Source organism: Canis lupus, chromosome Y (assembly GCF_048164855.1).
Source record: "Canis lupus baileyi chromosome Y, mCanLup2.hap1, whole genome shotgun sequence".
Lineage (NCBI taxonomy): Eukaryota > Metazoa > Chordata > Mammalia > Carnivora > Canidae > Canis > Canis lupus.
In genome coordinates, this window is record NC_132877.1 from 7236605 (window position 1) to 7259750 (window position 23146).

Below are 23146 nucleotides of genomic sequence, written 5' to 3' on the forward strand. Positions count from 1 at the left end.
TGCACTTCCCCTCTGGATAATTATCAAAAATGTGGAAATTAAATAACGTACTACTGAGGAGTGTTTGAGTGGCTCAGTTAAGCGCCTGACTCTTGATTTCTCCTCAGGTCATGATCTCAGGGTCCTGAGACCAAGCCCTTTATCTGGACTCTGTGCTCAGCAGGGAGTCTTGCTTGAAATTCTCTCTGCCTCTTCCTCTGCCCATCCCCTTGCTCACATATGCTCTCTCACTCTCAAATAAATAAATAAACCTAAGAAGAAAACAAAACTCAAACCATTAAACTGCCAATGGATCAAGGAAAAAAAATCACAAGTGAAATTAGGAAAAAAAACCCTTTAGTAAAATGAAAATGTATTTAAGAAAGCAAAATTACAGAAATAGTGAAAACACTTCTCAGAGGGATATTTTGTGAATACTTTATTAAAGGAGAAGAAAATTTCAAAAAGTAACCATTTAAATCCTAAATACAAAAAAGTTGGGCAATCTTTATAAATTAACTATTTAAACTGTAAAGTACTAGAAAAAGAGCAACAAAACTCAAAGAAAGAAAACAAAGATAAATGAAATAGAAAATAGAGAATTAACAAAACCAAAAGTTGATGCTTTGACAAAACTGTTAAAATATTAATTAGCTAGATTTTAAAAAGTTCGTTAGAAAAGTAGCTAAAAAAAATACAAATTAACAATGAACGTAGGGATATTACTACTAACCATGAACAATTCAATACTAGCTCTTTAAGTAATCTAGGTGAAATAAAGATTTTCAGAAATGCACAACATACTAAATCATGAAGATCTGCATACCTATAACAAGTATAAATTAGTTAACTGTCACAAAGAAACTCCCAACAAAAGGAAAGCTCAGAATAAGATGATTCTGGGGCGCGTTGGTGGCTCTGTTGCTTAAGCATCTGCCTTCAGCTCAGGTCATTATCCCGGTCATGATCAGCTCAGGTCATGAGGTCATGATCCTGGGGTGGGGGGGTCCTGGCAAGAGTCCCGCATCTGATTCTTCCCTGCCCAGCAGGGAGCCTGCTTCTCCCCCCGCCCCTCCCCCAACTTGTGCTCTTTCTCTCAAATAAAATCTAAAAAAAAAAAAAAAAAAGATGGGCTTTATTAGTGAAATTTAACATTAAGGAAGAATTAACACCAATCATGGAGGTCTTCTGGAAGTGCTCTCCTATGAAGCAGCATTATCTGATACTAAAGCCAGACAAACATTACAAGAAAATTATAGACTAACATCCCTGATGAATACTAATACAAAAATCCTTAATAATAACAAACCTAATGAAGTAGCATATTAAAACAATTATACACCATAATGTTATATATAGCTAAGGATAAATGTTAATAGACTATAAAGAATGATCTATAATCAATCCTTGTAATATATACTACATTAACAGGACAAATGACAAAAACACTACCATGTCAACTGACTCAGAAAAACACTGGACATAATTCAATACCCCAATAATTCATGCTCAAAACAACGAATTACGAATAGAATTACCTCAAAATAATAAAGGATATATATAAAAAGTGCATTGCTAAATTCATGCTTACTGGGGAAACCTAAAAACTAAAATCAGCATCAAACAGAGATGGTAGATGAATAAGCCAATCACACACAAAATCAAATACTGTACAATTCTACTATTTATGAGACAAACCTAAGTCATCATTTTACGGAAAATAGAATGGTGATTACTAGAGACTTGGTGGGAGTGAAGAAAGAAGAATTAATGAGTACATTGCTTCACAGAATATGCAAGATGAAACAGTTATGGAGATCTTTTTCACAATACTATCAATATACTTAATTTATACTTTATACTTAAAATTGGTTAAGATGGCAAATTTTTTTTTTTTTACAATAAAAAAGATTGCTGAATTCAGTGCAATTTTGATGTTATAGGTACAGAGTGCATCCAAGATTTTGCACTTTAAACAAGTTTCCAAGTAATGTTGGAAGCCCCTGGCTCACAGTTCAAAAATCAAAGCTCTTAAATATTACATCTTTAAAATACTGACTGGTCAAAATGCTTCACCTTATACAAAACCTAGAATTTGTGGAAATAAATGAAATTACAAAATTGAGATTCCAAAGAAACAGGGCAGTAAATTAGCAGACTATTTGGGGTCACAGGCAGGGTTGTTTTTGTTAAGTGCTCTAGAATAGCTATTGAGTGGTTTGTAACTCTGATCAGTGATATTTATATTCTCAACATTTAGCTCAGATTTTTTGTTTTTTGAACTATTAAGCAACATATGCTCCTCTTTTAGAGTTTAAAGAGTGAAGAACCTTTAAAGATATTTTTTAAAAATCAAAGGTATTTTGGAACTAAGTAGTTATGGTTGCAAGACATGGTCAGTATACTAAGAAGCACTAACTGTATGGTTTCACTAGCTTAACTTCAATTCTGTAAATTTTAATTCAATATCCAAATATCTTGACCTTTTAAAAAAAATTTCTGCTATAGACCCAATGTTTAGTCCTCCTAAAATTCTAACACTGAAATCTAATCTCAATATGATGGTATTATGGTGAGGCCTTTGAGAGTTGAGTAGGTTTTGAAGCTGGAGACCCCATGTCTGAAATTACTGCCCTCATAAAAGACATCTCAAAAGAAATCTCTTGCTCCTGCTATCATACGAAGAGGCCATCTATCAACTGCGTCCTGATCTTGTTCCAACCTGCAGAGCTGTGAGAAATAATTTGTTGTTCATAAGCCACCCAGTCTGTTATTATAGCAGCACAAACAATATAAGATAACCTCTCATAACTTTTTTTTTAACCTCTCATAACTTTTACAGAACTTTAGATTCTTACTATCACAAAAACCAACTAAAGTGTGTTAGTCTGCTAAAGCCCTCCAAACTAGCCACAAAGACAACTATATAATGGGTCTTTTTCTATGGAAATAATAATAATAATCACTGACTTGTATGGAGTTATACTAAAATGAACTTTAAGTGCTCTAAAACATCACTTCAGGGGCAGTCCAGGTGGCTCAGCAGCTTAGCACTGCCTTCAGCCCAGGGTCTGATCCTGGAGACCTGGGATAGAGTCCCATGTCAGGCTACCTGCATGGAGCCTGCTTCTCCCTCTGCCTGTGTCTGCCCCTCTCTCTCTCTCTGTGTGTCTCTCATGAATAAATAAATATTTAAAAAATAAATAAAAAAACATAATTTCATGCATAGTTTCCCTAAGACCAGAAGAAATGAAGAGGGTAAAACAAATCTTTTATGAAAATAAAAGAAAAAAATTAATTCATGGATATATTCATCAAAGAAGTCACCAATTAGCTCTTTACTACTCTAAAACACTAATGGTAAACTCATAGGACTAATTTTACATCCAAGTCAGAAAATCAAAAGCAATTATGCATTTTACATTCCATTCTAAGAAATGGAGAAATAAAAATAGTTTTAGGTTTATTAGATTTAACAAAACTCATTTTTTTTTAAATACAAACTTTATTAATTTAAGTATTTTTTTAAATTTTTTATTTATTTATGATAGTCACAGAGAGAGAGAGAGAGAGAGAGAGAGGCAGAGACATAGGCAGAGGGAGAAGCAGGCTCCATGCACCGGGAGCCCGACGTGGGATTCGATCCCAGGTCTCCAGGATTGCGCCCTGGGCCAAAGGCAGGCGCTAAACCGCTGCGCCACCCAGGGTTCCCCAAAACTCATTTTTTTTTTTAAAATATTACCTTAGTACCAATATGAAATAGACTAAACGCTGATTAACAAGAAAATATTTCTGATTTTTATTTTTGAATGTTATTCTCAAGTACACATTTACAATAGTGTCACACTTTTCTATATGAATTTATCAAGTATGTTACTTTTAAGTATTTTACAGTGTGTACAGAGGAAGAGACATATAATATTTAATAGGCTATTTCAACAAAACAATAACTTATGTTCTTGTAAAAATCTGTACCTCTTTAAAATATTAAACTGAAACATCCAAACTTGCTTATTAGCTTTGCTAACCATATTGTTTTAGGAACCAAAATGGCCTGCAACGAATATGAGTAAATAACAGCAAGTACAATTGCATGTTTTCTTTATAAACACAAATGTTTTATCTTATTCATTTGACCAAATCTTTAATTACCTTTTAAAGGTTTCAATATTGTGCTTAAAAAATAAAAACAAAACTGTGTAAGACTCCAGACTAAGAAAGAAATATAAAGTATGTCAAGTGTTGTGTTCTTTAATCTTTCAGTTTCTTTTTAAAATATAATTAAATAGTTATTTATCTGTATTAATTTTACAGAATGTTTTAAAATTCTTAAATGTAAACTTTTATTTAAACATTTCCTTTTATAATACTCCAGGGCAAAACCAAATGAAAGGAAAACTGAAAAGATTCCCAAACAAAAAATAAAGAGTTTTTAAGAACAGGACAATGGATACTAAAAATGGGGTGAGACATACATGGGAGTCAAGAAGTCTTAAGAGGTTCCAAATCCATCCTGTTGCTTAGTTGGCACTAGGTTTAAATTCTATGTGCCTAAAGCATTCGATTTAAAAAGACTAAATTATTCCAGCCTTCAAATCCCCCCAATATTTAGATTTCTAATCCCATAAGTTTCTGAATATGAATATTAGTGGCACAGAGAAAAGGCAAAAGGCGAAAACTTTACAGTAAGAGTAGAAGGAAGCACCATAATGAAGTTGCGCTATCAAATGGGAGGGGAAATTCCTATTCTTGTGTAATGTGCCAGTACGTATGTGCCAATACCCAATATAAGTAAACGAAAAGTTTCCTATTTTTGAAAATTCATATTAACACAAACCAAATTCTAATTAACTTTTCATTTTATATCTATTTGTGACCCCTTGCTGCTTAAAATATGCCAACTCTCAAAAAAAGTATGAAAGACTTGTTGATATTGCAAATAGTCTCACATTTTCATTACATACTTTTAAAACAATTCTTCTAATCAAAGCTAACTTGAGTTAGAAACTTGAGTTCAAATTTGCTAAGAAATTAAAAAAGTCTCAACTTGCCAATTTTAATTACCACCCATTCTCTGCAGCCATTCATCTTCTTAATTCTCCTTACTTTGTGAGAAGATATTTACTTTACATGCTTCTCAGTGACCACTGAGACATCTGTCATCAGATAGCTGTTAGCTTTTCAGAAAAACTTAAGGTTTATGAAGCTAAACTTATATAAAAATATTCTTTCTAGAAATACCTTAACTCTTCTTTTCAAATTACCAAAGACATTTAAGGAAAATATCTTCACTCTTTAAAAATACTACTGTTCTTACTTTCCAATTTCCCCCTCACTCAAGTTTAATTTAATCTTCCTGAATAGGAAGTTTGCAAAATGCTCTTTCATACATCCCTGGATCTTCATTTAATTGTACATTTAACACTTTTCATTATAGACTTAAATTTGAAATTGTGTGTGTAAATATGTAGAATAAGTAACACAGGCACATATAAAATCTGGTGTACACTTACAGATCCAGTTGTAAAACAGCCTACAAGCCACCATTTATCTCTAATATTCCAAAACTCAGTTCACAGTTAAGTCTTGTTTGTAGAATCCAAGTATTCTAAAACAAAACTATATAGATGGAAGAATAACAAACAGGAGTTATGTAAAACCTTTCAGTAACTTTTCTAAAAGTGTGCTATGCTGACAAAAGATGTACTATACAGAAAGTTACAAGAAAGCTTCTTTTGTCTTTTCAATAAAATGAAAATTAAACACAAACCTAGCAAAGGTACTAGATTTAGCAGTGCTACAGGCTCAAATGGAAAAGTTTCATTGTCACATGGTCTTGAAATATTAATTAAGCAAAACAAGGAAATTACTTTCATGTAATAATTAGACCCAACAGTAAAATCTGTTTGTATTAACAGATGTTCCTATTTAATGTGAAAGAATTATAAGGGAAAAATGAGTCAAAGTAATTCAATTTAGTTACCAATCCTATGTTGTTTTTTTATCTTTAAGTGGTCTTAGAAAAGTACCATCAATATGAAAAAAGTAAATATTTAAAATGAATAAGAAAACTTCTAAGACTGAAAATTCAGTACAGAATCAGGGATTTTTAAAAAGCAACTTCAATGTTGCTACTTTTTGCCACTGAACAAACTGAATAGGATCCAGAACACTCTAGTAAAATGTAAAGAAAAGTTGACTAGAAGCAATAATTCTATTTGTATACAGCATAAATTGATGTACAGTATTGCATTTCAATGAGATTGATTGGCTTTGAAATGAGATTGCTGCTTTAAGGCCAACATCTCCACAAATGTCTACAGAAGTACTATTAGGGCAGGCCAACTTCTTTATGATGTCGCATTATGTGCTGGTTCTTTTCTGAAGGTCTCCGGAACCCTTTCTTGCAGTACTCACAACGATGAGGATAGTCTTTCGTATGAATGGAGATAACGTGCCGTTTAAAGCCTGAGGCATCTGTAGTGCTGTACTCACAATATTCACACTGATACACTTTCCTGCCACTATGTGTCTTCATATGCTTTTTAAGCTCATTCTGTTGCCTAAATCCCTTTCTACATCTCTTACACCTAAATGGAAGATCTTTTGTGTGAACTGACAAAATATGGCGACTTAGAACAAATGGATCTGCAATCTTAAAGTCACAATGTCTACACTGGTGCATTTTCTTACCCTTGTGGGCAGCCACATGTTTCTTGAGTTCGGAAGGCCTGTGAAAGCCTTTATCACACATGTCACACTTATGGGGGTAGTCCTTTGTGTGAACTGAAATTATGTGTCGTTTCAAATCGCTTGAGTTCGAACTCTTGTGGTCACAATGCAAACACTGGTGTGTTTTGCTTTCTTGGTGGATGACAGCATGTTGCTGCACCTCTTTGGTATCTGAGAAAGTCAGAAGACAGATGTCACACTTGAATGGCATCTCTTTACTATGCTTGGTTTTCACATGTGTTTTTAAGTTAGAAGAGTCTGCAGACCTATATTCGCAGTATTGGCACTGGTATGGCTTCTCGCCAGTGTGGATTCGCATGTGCTTTTTGAGCTCTGACGGGTGACGAAAACCTTTACCACACTCCACACAAATATGAGGAAAGTTCTTGCTGTGAACCGCCAAAAGGTGGCGATTCAATAAGCCTTGTTCAGCTGTCTCATATTCACAGAATTTACACTTGTGCATTTTGTTGGTTCCCTTTTCCTTATGCACCATTTTGTGTGTAAACAAAGCCCCAGCGTGAGAGAAATGCTTCCCACACTCCTCGCATTCGATAGACTTTTCTGCCTTGCTTGTTAGCTTGTGGCTCTCCAGGTGGTTGTGTAAACTTATCTTCTTATTTGTAGTGTAATCACAGTCAGTACAGCGGTACTTCTTCTTGGAAAGGTGTTCAGGATGGTTTTTCATGTGCCTTTTCAAAAAACCTCTCGACTTAAATTTTTTTCCACAAATCATGCAAGGATAGACAGTCAAGGGATGTCCATCAGGGCCAATAATTATTGCTAAGAAAGGGAAAGAAAAGAACATGAGTGATCAAACCAAGTTCTGCTTTGGTTCTTCAACCACTTAAAGTGTGTGCTCTGAAAATAGTGCTAAAGTACTCCTAAAAGCTAATATTCTTTCGTTTTTCAACAAAAGAGGATAGAAAAACCCAGTAATGAAGAAACTGTTGTTCAGAAACTTCATTCAATGTAACTACAAATCTCATTTCCAGTTTAAAAGACATTTAAAGCCATATATAGGGGTGTCTGGGTGGCTCAGTGGTTGATTTAGCAGTGCTAAATCTGCTTAGTTCTTAGTATCTGCCTTAGTTCAGGTCCTGATTCTGGGATTCTGGGATGGAGTCCTGCATCTGGCTCACTGCTGAGAGCCTGCTTCTCCCTTTGCCTATGTCTCTGCCTCTCTGTGTCTCTTATGAATAAGTAACAATAAAAAAGCCATATATACTTGGGAATCTATAGAAAATAATTCATAAAAACAATTCATAAAACCTTTCAGTTTCATTACTGCAAACCAAATTTATGCTAACTTGAAATTGAACCATACCTACTAAAAAATTATTACAACATACAAGATTATACTGGAAAGAATTATCCAATGGACAACTGATATATTTGTCCTCTGCTTCTATAAATAATGCCTGCTTTATAGCATAAAGCTGACAAAAAAGTTTAAATTTCTTCACTCAGATGAAATAACATTAATTTTAGGGATTTATTTTAATTTCCACTAAAATATCCTGAGACTTTACTCTGTCCTCAATGTCTGACTCAAAGCCTATTTGTTTTTATTCCAGGAAATCATTCATGAATATCACTGAATTCTTAAAATTATTTTTTTAATACACATAAAAGCTACATATGGTCTAAACTATGATAACACTTCTGTGGATACATACTATTTACATCTCTGAGCTTGCAGAGCACACTGTATTATGGAACTTGTGCACCCTCACCTGTTTGGTACTGCCTGGAATCAGGTCTTCTTCTTTTCTTTGGTTTTTGTTTAGCCAGTCTGCCAAGCCCAGCAGACTCATCTATGTGCAAGAGGGCACTTGCAGTGCCATTCCGGTTTTCAATGCCATCAGAATTATTACCTAACAATGTGTATTAAAAAACAAAATTATACAGTATTCTTTATAAAGAATTAGGGATTCTTTATTAACCATAACAATGAAAAGCCACGATACTCATGAATGACAAACTCCCTATCCACGTAATGCGCTATAAGGGCATATTATGTACTGAACAACATGAAAAGCCTAGCTTCCAAATGTAGCAGCATTTTTCACCTTGATGACACTCAAAATTATAAAATCATGACCCAGATACTGAAGATAAAAATTCCACCTTTAATGTCTATCTCTTAGATAACATAGGCGAAGTAAATTCCTATTAAAATTAAAGGGAGGGATGCCTGGGTGGCTCATTGGTTGAACTTCTGCCTTTGGTTCAGGGTGTGATCCTGGGATCCTGGGATCAAGTCCCACATCAGACTCCTCACAGGGAGCCTGCTCCTCCCTCTGCCTATGTCTCTGCCTTTCTTTCTGTGTCTCTCATAAACAAACAAAATCTTGAAAATAATAATAAAATGAAAGGCAAAAATAGGCAGAATATACATTCTCTGTGTCCTTAAATCACTATATTGATACTTCCTATTTCTGAAATCTGAAACTACTGAAATTATTCTCAATGGTGAATTCGTATTCCACAACTATGCAATCCTTTGAGCTACTGTATGTGACTCACCATAAGCTGCTGCCCATGCTATTGGCATGAAAGTTTTTATTTCATTGTCATCCATCTGCTGTTCATGAACAGCAGCTGCTGCTGCTGCTGCAACTGCTGCATCCTCCTCTCCTACTATGACTTCCATATAAACTTCATCAGCAATTTCAGCAACATCTAATTAGAAAATTAGTAAAACGTTTATAATCAGGTTTACAAAGGTCAGACAGAAAAAGATACTTGTTTGAATTCAGACAAACAAGTTTCAAATGTTACAGACTCATTAACATTATTTTCATATATTACTGTAAACAGAAACAAAATTTTCTCCCACAACAAAGGCACCTACTTACTTAAATCTTCATCTTCTTGCTGAGAATCGTTAACAGTCATATAAACCATCTTTTCCCTTGGAACTCGAATACTGCTATTCTGATCAAGTAATTCAACTCCATGGTCATTCTCAGGCTCACTCTCCACAATGTCCACAGTGCCACCTATCAGGGAAGATGACAGCTCCAAATTTAATGTGAAAACTTCATTTCCACCTGTTTAACTTATTACACTTTCTATATATTTTTCTACTGCCACAATAAAATTCTTGATTATTATTATTATTATTTTTTGTTAATGAGAGATACAGAAAGAGAGAGGGAGGCAGAGACACAGGCAGAGGGAGAAGCAGGCTCCATGCAGGGAGCCCGATGTGGGACTCGATCCCGGGTCTCCAGGATCATGTCCCAGGCTGAAGGCGGCACTAACCGGGCTGAGCCACCGGGGCTGCCCTAAAATTCTTGCTTAAAAGTTCTCTTCAGAAAAGATTTCAGGGGCACCTGGGTAGCTCAGTCACTTCGGTGAGTCTGCTTTTGGCCTGGTTCATGATCCCATAATCACAGAGCCCCACATCAGGCTTCCTGCTCAACAGAGAGCCTGTTTCTCCCTCTCCTGCTCTCCCTGCTTGTGTTTTCTCTGTCAAACAAATAAATACAATCTAAAAAGAGCAAGAAAGAGAAAAGAGGAGAAGAGAAAAAGTATCAAACGTCCTCAATCTAAACCACCCAAAAGAAATCAAATTGAAGTGTATCTGATCAGGATGTATAATATGCTGAAGCTTTCTTCTTACCTAAGTCATCCTCTCCAGGGTCAGCTTTAAAAATGTATACCTTGATGACTTCAGGGCAAGTGCCATCCACCTTACAAGGATCAATTTCGGACTCCGTGTCGATGGTCATTCCGGAGGAGCCACCATGTTCTATTTTGCCAGCATCATCCACTGAAAAGAGAAGAAATACAGAAGTAACAGTAACAGACATGTAAATAAATTATTACCTTTTTGGAAAGTCCTTTTACAAAAATAATCTCTGCACACAGACACATACATGGCATTTGCATCATACACACAAAACATGCCCATTTGAATTCATAAAACTGAGTCATTGCTGGCAAATGCAGCAAATGTATACTTAAATATATAATATTCTCAAGTAAATGAAAGTAACTTGTTTATGTATATATTCTTAATACATTATAATGTATAATGTATATATACATATTAAAGATTTTATTTATCCATGAGAGACACAGAGAGAGAGAGGCAGAGACAGAAGCAGTCTCCCTCCTGGGAGCCCGATGTAGGACTTGATCCAGTGACCCCTGGATCATGCACCGAGCCAAAGGCAGAAGCTCAACCGCTGAGCCACTCAGGCATGCCACTTGTTTATATTTTTTGGGGAAAAAAAAAAAAAAAGGTACCCCTACCAATAGAGACACATGACTCATGACAGTCAAGATTCAGGGGATATGGAAAAACTATTTCCTAATTTAAGCTTTATAAAAGTAACTAACGAAATACAATACTATACTTTGCATTTGGAAAATTGATAAAAGTAAAAAATAATAAAGAAACAGACTCTGAATTGGAATAAATATCAAAAAATAATCCTCATAAAATGTAATCTTTCATCCACTGCTATCCACCTGCAGTCATCCATTGATGTCTTTAGCTTTAAGGCATCTTAAATTCTTAACAGTGGCTTATAGAGATAGAAGTTAGATTTTGATATCTTTGAAAGAGTTCTATAAATTACCCATAGAATTCTTTTTCAAAAGGTCCAAAAACTCCATTTGTCTAATCAAAATTTTTACACAGAATTACAAAAAATGGCAGCCCAGATGGCGCAGCGGTTTAGCGCTGCCTTCAGCCCAGGGTGTGATCCTGGAGACCTGGGATCGAGTCCCATGTCGGGCTCCCTACATGGAGCCTGCTTCTCCCTCTGCCTGTGTTTCTGCCTCTCTCTCTGTGTGTGTGTCTCTCATGAATAAATAAATAAAATCTTAAAAAAAAAAAAAAAGAATTACAAAGAATATCTTACCGAGACTATTCAGATGAATTTAATCTTTCAAAAGCCAGCATTAAAAAGTGAAAATACACTAATACTGTATTTTTTTTTTAAAGATTTTATTTATTTATTCACGAATGACATCGAGAGAGGGAGGCAGAGACATAGGGAGAGGGAGAAGAAGCAGACTCCACAGGGAGCCCAATATGGAACTTGATCCTGGGAATCCAGGATCACACCCTGGGCTGAAGGCAGGCACTAAATCACTGAACCACCCAGGAATTCTGCAATACTGCTTTCAAACAATATCCTAAAATCTCACAAATATAGAAAATCCTAAATATGGTCCACAGCAATAAGATAAGTACAAAGTCAAGGAGCAACACCTGTAGTGGCTTATACTAACCCAGAGGTCACTCATATTAAGTATTTTAGAGAATGCTATATGGAGTCAGATTCAAGTATATTGAAGATTTGTAAGATGGATGTTAATTTCTTTAAGAAGTTTACTGCAAAAAAGGAGAACAAAATAGTAGTTAGAATGGAATGCAGGAAGAAAGAAACAACTATGTCACTGATACTTAAATATGCTCATAACCTGTGGGAGTAATAAAGAAAAAAAGAGGCTGGAGGTAGAGGACATGGTGATTTATGAGATCAAGATCTCAGACGGAAAGGAACAAGATAAAACAAGGAGCAAAAACAAAGAAATTTTCCTTAAAAAAGAAAGCACTTCTTCTTTAAGCACTTCTTCCAATCTCCTTCTGAGATTGGAGGGCAGGGCTGAAGCTCAGAAACCAGAAAAACATCCTATCTTTTTTTTTTTTTTTTAAAGATTTTATTTATTTATTCATGAGCAACACACAGAGAGAGATAGAGAGAGAGAGAGAGAGAGAGAGGGGCAGAGACACAGGGAGAGGGAGAAGCAGGCTCCATGCAGGGGGCCTGATGTGGGACTCCATCCCGGGTGTCCAGGTACTCTGGGCTGAAGGCGGCACTAAAGCCGCCTGAGCCACCCAGACTGCCCCCAGATATCTTCAACCATATACAAAGCATAGAGGAGACAAGGATTTAGGCTAAAGAATGGGAAACCAGATTAAGAACCTGAGAAGTGAAAGAGAGTAAGCTGCAGTAGGATGAGCTTAATGACATAAACTTGGTTAAGCTCTTTGCATTTGGTACATACATAACACAGATACATTTATGCCCCTTCTGTATATCTTGAAGTTAATCAGGATATTTACCTATATTTTATAGTGCTTGTTGGTAAAGTAGCCTTAACTGTGATCTTAGGCATACTTCTTTTCTTCAGAGCTAAATACATGCTTTTTTGACATACCGAGCTGACTGAGCTGAGGTCATTTCTCAAAGGTACCTTTGAAATGTCAACTGAGTCAGCAATTAGAAGACAGAGATCTTGGCAAATCAGACAGGGAGAGCACTTGAATAAATCTAAAGCTTCTTTAAAGGATTAATCTTTGATAATACAGATAAAGTTTGGAAGTCTGTACAAGTGATTCTAAACAGATACTGAAAAAAATCTTAATACCTGTGTTTACATGGTCACCCAAGATCTTCATGGAAGTATTAGTTTATGGGTAATCATGAGATAAAACTCAAAAACCCCACCATCTAATGACTGTGGAACTTGAAAAATGTTAATATTTACTTGTAGCTTATAAAAGATATTTTGGGTTACTTATATCTTTTAAGAAATATGTTAGAAAAACACAATCAGATTTTCACATTTACCTAAGAGCAAAGCTAATTTATTTCCAGAGAAAAGTAGAATTCACCTTGAAAATTCCACCTTGAAAAAGTGTCTAATTCAACTACTAAATTATCTAAATGAAATATTACAAAAGCAACTTAAAAAAAAAAACCCACAAATCTTAAATGTCCTGTTACCACGTAAAATCTCACTGTGGTTTTATTATTTCTTTTCTTAATTTTATTTATTTATTCATGAGAGACAGAGAGAGACAGAGAGAGAGAGAGGCAGAGACACAGGCAGAGGGATAAGTAGGATCCATGCAGGAAGCCCGACATAGGACTCAATCCTGGGTCTCCAGGATCATGACCTGGGCTGAAGGTGACACTAAACCATTGAACCACCTAGGCTGCCACTCTCACTGTGGTTTTAAATCTGCCATTAAAAATTAAAATTTAAAAACAAAGAAGGCGGCTTGGGTAGAAATCTTGAGACATCACCAAGTGATTTATATACAATTCTTCTTTTAAAAAAAAACATACTAATGGACTAGAGCCTCTATGGTTTTTAGTAAATTAATGTACTTTGCAACCATCATCTAACTCCAGATTATGTACATCACCCCCTAAAAAATACCTCTACGTTCTTTTGCTAACTCCTTTCTAGAACTTATTCTACAATTAGACTAGGAAATCTACTTTTCTCTTTATAGATATAACTAGTCAACACATTCCATATACCTCTTCTTTTCTTTTCTTTTTTTTTAAAGATTTATTCATCCATGAGAGGCAGAGACACAGGCAGAGGAAGAAGCAGGTTCCCCATGGGGAGCCCAATGCAGGACTCGATCACAACATGAGCCAAAGGCAGACAACTCAACCACTGAATCACCCAGGTGCCTCATGTCCTCTTATCTTCAAAGTTCATCTGTTTTGTAGCTTGTACCAGTGCTTCATTTCCTTTTCATTACCAAGTAATATTCCACCACATGATGATGCCACATTTTAAACATCAATTCATCAACTGAAAGCATTAAAAGTTTGTTTCCTTTTTTTTTCTCTAAATTCTTCTGTGTTTATGCTTAGTAGTAGCAACTGGGTCATATTTTAATTCAATGTTTAACTTTTTTTTTTTTAAGATTTATTTATTTTATGATAGAGAGAGAGAGAGAGAGAGGCAGAGACACAGGCGGAGGGAGAAGCAGGCTCCATGCCAGAAGCCTGACGTGGGACTCGATCCTGGGACTCCAGGACCGCGCCCTGGGCCAAAGGCAGGTGCCAAACCGCGGAGCCACCAGGGATCCCCCAATGTTTAACTTTTTAAAGATTTGTGAAATCTTCCCAAAGTGGCTAAACAATTTTACGTTACCAATCCCAATTTATGGGTTTTACAAAATGTCCCCATTCTTGCCAAAACTTATTTTCCATTTTTTAAAATAACCATTTCAGAGAATGTGAAGTGTCTAACTGATTTTGATTTGTATCCCTCAAATGACTAAAGATGTTGAGTGTCCTTCATGGGCTTACTTTCCTCTTTGGACAATGTCAAGGACTTTGTCCATTTTTATTACTCAGTTGCAGACATTCTTATAAGGACTGTTCCCTAGATGCTTAGACAAACACATTACAAATATTTCCTTCCATCCTGTTATTGTATCACTTTCTTTACAGTGTTTTTGGCAACAAAAACATTTTCAAACAGAAATACATGTGTATTTTTCTTTTCCTGTGCTTCTGGTTACCTATCTTAATAAACATTACCTTCAAGAATACTTAACATCTCTTCCTTTTTTCTAAGATGTTTTGAATTTTAGTTACAATAGACGTCTTCAGTTGGTTTTAAGATTTTTATACATTTTGCAGTAGCAGCCCAACTTTGTTCATTTACATGTGAACAAGCAGTTATCCCAACATCACTTGCTGAAGATATGACTATTGTTTCCCCTTACACTGTGAAAAGTTTAAGTTTTAAAAATTCAATTGGGGGCAGCCCCACCGTTGGCCCGGGGTGTGATCCTGGAGACCTGGGACTGGGTTCCACATCGGCTCCCTGTGGAGCCCACTTCTCCCTCTGCCTATCTCTCTGCTTCTCTTTCTCTGTGTCTCTCATGAAAGGATAAATAAAAATCTTTAAAAAAATAAAAAATAAAAATTCAATTGGCTATGGATGTATGTCTCATGATTTTTGTTGAAAATTAAGTATTTTAAGTAATATGGCAATTCTTTTTTTTTTAAGATTTTATTTATTTATTCATAGAGACACACACAGAGAGAGAAGCAGAGACACAGGCAGAGGGAGAAGCAGGCTCCATGCAGAAAGCCCGACATGGGATTCGACCCAGGGTCTCCAGGATCACGCCCTGGGTTGCAGGCAGCGCTAAGCCACTGTGCCACCGGGGCTGCCCCTAATATGGCAATTCTTTTTTTTTCTTTCTTTTTTTTTTATTTATGATAGTCACACAGAGAGAGAAAGAGAGAGAGAGAGGCAGAGACACAGGCAGAGGGAGAAGCAGGCTCCATGCACCGGGAGCCTGATGTGGGATTCGATCCCGGGTCTCCAGGATTGCGCCCTGGGCCAAAGGCAGGCGCTAAATTGCTGCGCCACCCAGGGATCTAATATGGCAATTCTTGATATCACAGTCTCCCTAAAAATTTAATTGCTACCTCCTTTTAAGTTTATGGTAATATCTCTTTTAAGATATTTTATATCTACTTTCATATTTTGGAAATACATTTTAGATTCCTTTAAAGGCATCAATTCTAGTCTAATAATAAAAAGTTTTCTTAACTTTATCAAAGCAAACTTTAAAAATCTAATCAAGACATTTTCCCTAAAATATCCTTATTTATATTACTGTGTTCTATTAGATTAAAAAAAATGATGAATATTAAAACAAAACAAATCACCTGGTAAGGAGCTTATGAGTATAAGCTACATACGTATCCAATAAGTTGCTATAAAACTAGAGAATGAGTTAAATATAGAAATAAAAAATAAGTGAAATAAATATTTTACCATCCCTTCTGCTCCAAAAACTACTAGAAGCAATAAATGGTATTGTGATCCTCATCTTTTATACATCAAACAAGAGAATTTAAGTTTCATTTATTCACTGAAACTTGTTTTACTGACATACGACAAAACTGATAATCAGAAATAATACCAGGTCAAATGATAAAAATACGTAAATTAGATGGCCTTTGAAGCAGGATATCCACAGGATTTTATCTATACAGTTAATAAATATGTTTATTCAACAAATAATTCACATGGAATATGTATAGGGTTTGGTGGGGGAGATACCTAAGTGGGTAAGATATATACATCTGTTCTCAAGAAAGATCTACTCAGGCACGCCTGGGTGGCTCAGCAGTTGGAAGTCTGCCTTTGGCTCAGGGCATGTTCTCACGGTCCTGAGATGGAGTCCCATACTGGGCTCCCTGCAGGAAGCCTGCTTCTCCCTCTATCTCTGCGTCTCTCTGTCTCCATGAATAAATAAAATCTTTAAGATAAACAAACAAATAAAAAAAAAGTGAGATCTTCAAAGGAAGAAACTTGCTGAGATGGATTCTAAACACTTTTAAAAACTATCAGGCATTTAGATGCATTAACTTACTGAAGTATTTAAAGAAAAAAGTAGACATTTGTTTAAACTCTTTAGGCTGTACATGCTAAATAAATGAAAGACAAACTATTTCCATGTCTCATGCTATGAAAAGCATTGAAACAGGTAGTCAATATAACATTTCAGTTTCTTCTTATAATGTATAAAATCAGATCAGTCCACGATTCCTCTACATACTTAACTAAAAACCAGTCAACCCTAGTTTCTCCTCTATTCCTCCCTCCCCAAATAGGATTTTATTTTATTTTTTTTAAAAGAATTTATTTAATGAGAGACACGGAGAGAGAGGCAGAGACACAGACTGCGGGAGAAGGAGGATCCCTCGATGCAGGACTCGATTCCAGGACCTCAGGATCATGCCCTCAGTCGAAGGCAGATGCTCAACCACTGAGCCACCCAGGTGTCCGCCCCGCCCCCAACCAATAGGGTTTTAAATTATAATGCAGCATTAGAGGAAATATCTTTCCTAGAAGATACCAAGAAAACAGAAATGTCTAGATAAATTTCTTATAAAAATTTTGTTCTAATTAAATTTACTGCCAAAGGCAGGAACTAAGCTGCTGAGCCACCCAGGGATTCCCTGTTTTTGAAAATATGATCATTACTTTGCAAGGGAAAGACTACTGGTATAGAAGAAAGAAAGGTCAGAAGTGACTGCATAATGAAAGACAAAATTTTTTTTTTCAAGCTGTAATCCATTCAAGGCTCAATGGTGATTCTGATGAGAGGTAACAGCCTAATCACACCATTTATGATTTGTAATAGTTTTTCCTTTCAATCTTTTTCTCATCTTTTTAAAGCAGGCTCTAGACAGAGAGCCCAATGAAGGCCTGAGCTCATAACACTGAATTGAAAACTTGAGCTGAGATCAAGAATTAGATTTAAGCAACTGAGCCACCCAGGTGGCCTAATTTTTCTCATCTTTGTAATCCATTCTCACACAGAAATAACGGTTTACTTTTACCATTTTAGTTTTCTTAATTATGGTTTATTGTAACAAAATCCATACTAAAAGAATGCATAGTCTTATCACATTTATCTTAATTTTATATAAGTTTAAGTGAAGAAAATATCATCCTGATGCATGATAGAAGAAAGCTTTCAAAGATAAAATCACTTTACCCAAGACTTACATGAAATCATAAGGTAGTCCTCACAGTTGTTTTTGTCATCATCTTGCTGCTCCACAGGGATCCCACTGGCATCTATGACTGCTTCAGACGCACAATCTGCTACCAATACTTCTTCTGAAATGACGTCTGTTGTCAGAGGATCAGTAATAATTTCTGCTGCTACTACACTATCATGAACCACATGTTCAACATGTCCAACATCAGATACGTGTATAGAATCACTTGTTAATACATGTTCTGGCATAGACATTGAGGCTGAAGTAATGTCAGAAGCTAAAACATCATCTGGGACTGTGCAGTGTGCTAAAGAAACTTCTTCGGTTACATCTGAGCCAAGCACTTGCTCGGGAATGATGACATTTTCAGAAACATCTGCTTCTTCTAAGATATCTGAGCAGTGAACATCCTCAATAACAACATCCTCAATAACATCTTGGATTACAACTGAGTCTGGGTCATCAGGAACAAAGTTATGTACAGTTATATCTGAATCCACAACATCTGAAACAAAAACAGTTTCTTGAACTTCCACAACAATTTGATCACCATCCATGTGCGTAGCGTCAGTTCCTTCAAAAAACAAAAATTAAAATGAAAAATTTCAGGTAGGCATGCATAACTCTCTTAAAGGATATATAAATTCTACTTAATTTCTACTAGTAAACAAAATAGATCCTCAGTTTTTCTTATTGAAGGAGATTAAGGAAATAGGGAATCTATTTTTGACTCATCGTGTAACAAATAGAAATTAACATAAGAACTGCTTTTATTTGACCCTAGTCAGTTAATAGGTAAAAAGATAATAGTAGGAAACAAAAAATGTGAGGCAGTTGCAGAAGAAAAGTATTTTTAGAAAATAATCAACATGGAAAGTTTCAAGGAAAGTAAAATGAAATAAATCTTAAGGAAGTAAGATAAATTCAGAAAACGAATAAATCATTTTCCTTCATCTATGTTTCATTTTCCCCTTTTTCTATAATCCTTAAATCTATCAATTTTCTTCTTTTCAACACTACTACATATTTTTTCTTCCCTTCCTTTTCTTCTTTCACTCTTTAAAATCAATGCATCTATTCTGGTGTAATGTTCCAAAAGTTTCCTCTGTATAGGACTAGAAATTTAGAAATTAAACTATGACTTTAGCTAAAAAGGAACTGGGGCATAAATGAAAATAGAGCTAGAAGACTACGGATAAGGAAAGACCACTGATTAAGGATCTCTGTGGATAGGAAGATGAATAAAAGCGAAGTTGCTCTGGAGCACTGGAGGATGAGGTTAGTAGAGATGGGTCATATCAACTTGGCAAAGATACACAGCTTCCATATAGCCTCCTCCCATCACCCACACTCCCAATTCCAAGAAGTTCCACCAAGTTTAAGAAATCCTATTTGTAGTCCAGTTTGCGATTACAGAAAAAAAGGTATAGGAGTGAAACAGTCGCAGCCCAATGAGATTAAATGACTTCACCAAAATCACACAATTGTTTGCACACATATTGTGCTCAGTAAATATCACTCTGAATGAGTGAGATGAGTGGGAACAGAAAGAAGACTGTCCTTTCCAAATTATAACATAAAATAAAACAAAACAAATATGGTATTTTGGCTCCTGGTCCACAGAACAACAAGTATGAAGTCTTCCCTTAAAAAAAACTACTCAATTATCAGTTGATCCTGGTTGTGACTCAGAACAGTTGACTTTAAGCAGCTGCCTAATTCATGACTGTCTCACTGGCTAGGCCATCAGAGAAACACAGATTATTCAACAAACAAAAAGGATCAAAAGAGCCAAAGAATAATAAAAGTTCCAGAAAGTCTTTCATATTAATTATCCCCACTTGAATTACATATAGAAATAATGAAAAAGTTTTCTTTCATTTCTGCAGAATTACTATTAAATGCTTTGAATCATTTGTCTTTGATGTTTAATAATTCACATCAAGCAATATATAACATTAATCTTAAAGACATAAATACAAAAACATTTAAAGGCAACAACACTGCTTAATAGGTGCAAGTCAGAAGGAAGTGTTTAGAATTTATTCATTTTGTGACCTTTGGCAAGTCATTTAACCTCTGAGTTTCTGTTTCCTATTAGTAAAATGAGGACAGTAATATCTGCCATGCATACCTCACAGGACTGTTGTGATGACCAAATGGGAATGTATGGCAAGTGTTCTGAAAAACTGTAATGAGAGGTTTCATTATTATTAGGACATATGAAAACGGAGGCCCTGGCAGATTAAGTGACTTGCTCAAAGATGAATGAACACCATGAAGTGTTAATAATCAGGGCTAAAATGCAAACAGTCCTTAAACCTACCACTTAGTCCATGACACAAGATTAAGTTTTTCTCCACGGAACAGGAGGTTCTCTTTCAGTCACATTTTTACATTTTATACTTCACTATGTTCAAAGGAAGAATTAACTTTGCATTTACCGTCATCAAAATGACAGTACCAAACAGGAGTCAAAACACTATCCCAAATTGTTTTAAGATACACATGTGCGCATAAATACAAACAGGGGATTTAGAGAACACATTAAAAATCTTCATGTTTCTTGATAAAATCGTATCTATTGCACTAATACATGGTAAATGTGATCACAAAATTCAATGAATAAAATTTTAATTAGCAAGAATAGCTATGTAATAGTAAATAATTTTATATTATGAAATCTAATGTAATCGTTTTCAATCATAATCCTAGAATGTTGGGTAATCTGGTTACTCATTTTTTCCCATTGTTATAACTTCATAAATATAATTTTCCTTGTGTAGCTGGGGAAACCAGCAAGATTCTATGTGCCTAATGCGGAAGGCTCCTTGCGAAGTGTTTTTGAGAAATGGTTGTGAAAGAAGGAAACTGCCAAATGCAGAGGAGCTTTATACCTGAGCAAAGAAAAAAAGTGAAATGACATGTTCCAGGTATTTCTCACAGCTCCTGCTGTGAGAGATAAAAGACGGAAACTGAGAGCAAGGAAAATAGGTTTTAGTATTACAGATTTAGAATAAGATAATAGTGCCTGGGCAAAGTGGTAGGAACTGCAAAGTGCAATGTGTTAAGCAGTAAGTAGATTTCCTTGCTTATCCACTTAACTTATCTTACCCACTCTGTAAGATATTCACATCCTAATCACTGGAACTGTACATATGTCACATTATGGCTTATGCCATTAGGATTTTGTGTATATAATTAAGGTCATAAATCTTGAAAATGTTAAGTCAGTCCAATTCACATGAACTCTTAAAAGCAGAACTTTACCAGTTGGCATCAGAGTTGAAGCAGAGCTTTGAGAGACTTAATTCACTGTTTTTATAGAAGACACAAGGAAAGCCTAAGAAGGAACACAAGATAGCCCCCTCATCTGACTACTATGAATGAAATAGAGACCTCATTTCTACAATTTTAAGAAAGTTAATTTCAGCTAATCACCTAAATTATTTTGCAATCAGAATCACAGCCAGAATCCTAGAAAGGAACTTAATTCTGTTCACATCTTTGTTAGATCCCTGTGAAATCCAGAGCAGACAGCCCAGTCATGTCATGACAGAAACTGTGAGACAATGAATTTCACGGATTTAAACTGCTGAATTTAACTTATAGTGTTGTAATAAAATAAACCAGATTTGGATATCAGAGAGAGGAGTGCTGCTATACAAATATAAAAAAAATGTAAAGCAGCTTTAGAATGGAATATTCCCTTGAACAGACAAATAAGGATATTACCCAGTCATGCTAGTGAAAACTAAGAAGAAATAAGCAGAGTAGAAAAGTCCTCCATAGACTCAAAGAACACCAAAGTCACCATGTACAGACTATTTTTTTAAAATTTTATTTATTTATTCATGAGAGACAGAGGGAGGGGGGAGGGAGGGAGAGAGAGAGAGAGAGGCAGAGACACAGGCAGAGGGAGAAGCAGGCTCCATGCAGGGAGCCTGACGTGGGACTTGATCCCGGGTCTCCAGGATCATGCCCTAGGCCAAAGGCAGCACTAAACCACTGAGCCACTCGGGCTGCCCCATGTACAGACTATTAATGGAAATCTAGACTGTAACAATTCTGCTAGTAAGGGCTCAAAAGGAAGATAGATATTGCTGGAAACAGAAAGAAGGAATATCTTTCTTTTGTTTTTTTAAAGATTTTATTTATTTACTTATGAGAGACAGAGAGAGACAGAGATAGAGGGAGAAGTAGGCTCCATGCAGGGAGCCCAATATGGAACTGGATCCTAGACTCCAGAATCATGCCCTGAGCTGAAGGCAGACACTCAACCACTGAAACACCCACGTGTCCCAGGAATGTCTGTTATATGTTGTGACAAATGCCTTAACAAAACTGTATGCTGCAGTTATGTGACAAGAATAATTCCTAACAATGAACTCAGATATTTAGGTAAGGGGATGTCAGCAGAGTGTGAAGATATGGCCTGCTTTCTTCTTGCTGCTTATAGTAAACATCAAGAAAAGAAAGTTAAGTTGAAACAAAAAAGTAGCATGACTTTATAAACTGACAAATTTTTAGCTATCTGAATAGCACAAGAAAAAAAATTAAAATTCCAGGAAAGAAAGTTCTAGAAAGAAAGTATTTTATGTATTAAAAAAAAATATATATATATTTTATTTATTCGTTCATGAGAGACACAGAGAGAGAGAGAGGCAGAGACACAGGCAGAGGAAGAGGCAGGCTCCATGCAGGGAGTCGGACATGGGACTCGATCCCGGGTCTCCAGGATCACGCCCTGGGCTGAAGGTGGCGCTTAATCACTAAGCCACCCAGGCTGCCCGAGCATTTTATGTTTGGCTTTACGACTCTTCCCAGAAGATGGGAAGGTCCTTTAATGGCTCTTTGACCTAAAATTCAGTCCTTTAGTGGCTCTTTGAAGTCATTAATAGTGTGCCTCATAGATACCCTTAAAGTACTTGGTCTTCTTATTCTTTTTTTTTATTTGAGAGAGATAAATAGAGAGAAAATATGACCAGGGGAAGGGGAGAGGGAAGAGAAGCAGGCTTTCCCACTGAGCAGGGAGCCCCATAGGGCACTCATTCCCAAGACCATGACCTGAACCCAATGCAGAGGCTCAACTCACAGAGCCATCGAGTTGCCCATAGACTACT

General features: G+C 35.9%; 1 protein-coding gene across 25 annotated transcripts in view; it reads right to left on the bottom strand.

Moving 5' to 3' along the window:
* Positions 1 to 403: 403 nt before the first annotated feature.
* The window catches only part of LOC140629111 (zinc finger X-chromosomal protein-like), a 64601-nt gene continuing 41858 nt past the window's right edge, over positions 404 to 23146 (bottom strand). For 22 of the 25 annotated variants that reach the window (XM_072818582.1, XM_072818584.1, XM_072818567.1 and 19 more), the window contains 6 exons: positions 18028 to 18597; positions 10343 to 10492; positions 9573 to 9716; positions 9241 to 9396; positions 8448 to 8588; positions 3755 to 7494 (listed from right to left, as the gene is read on the bottom strand). In XM_072818582.1, coding sequence (XP_072674683.1) covers positions 6311 to 7494; positions 8448 to 8588; positions 9241 to 9396; positions 9573 to 9716; positions 10343 to 10492; positions 18028 to 18597 — 2345 coding nt within the window. In that variant the 3' untranslated portion in view covers positions 3755 to 6310. Of the gene's footprint in view, positions 1087 to 3754; positions 7495 to 8447; positions 8589 to 9240; positions 9397 to 9572; positions 9717 to 10342; positions 10493 to 11964; positions 12063 to 18027; positions 18598 to 20157; positions 20213 to 23146 lie in introns of those variants that run through there. The other 3 variants (XM_072818587.1, XM_072818586.1, XM_072818588.1) reach the window with 3 other exon arrangements.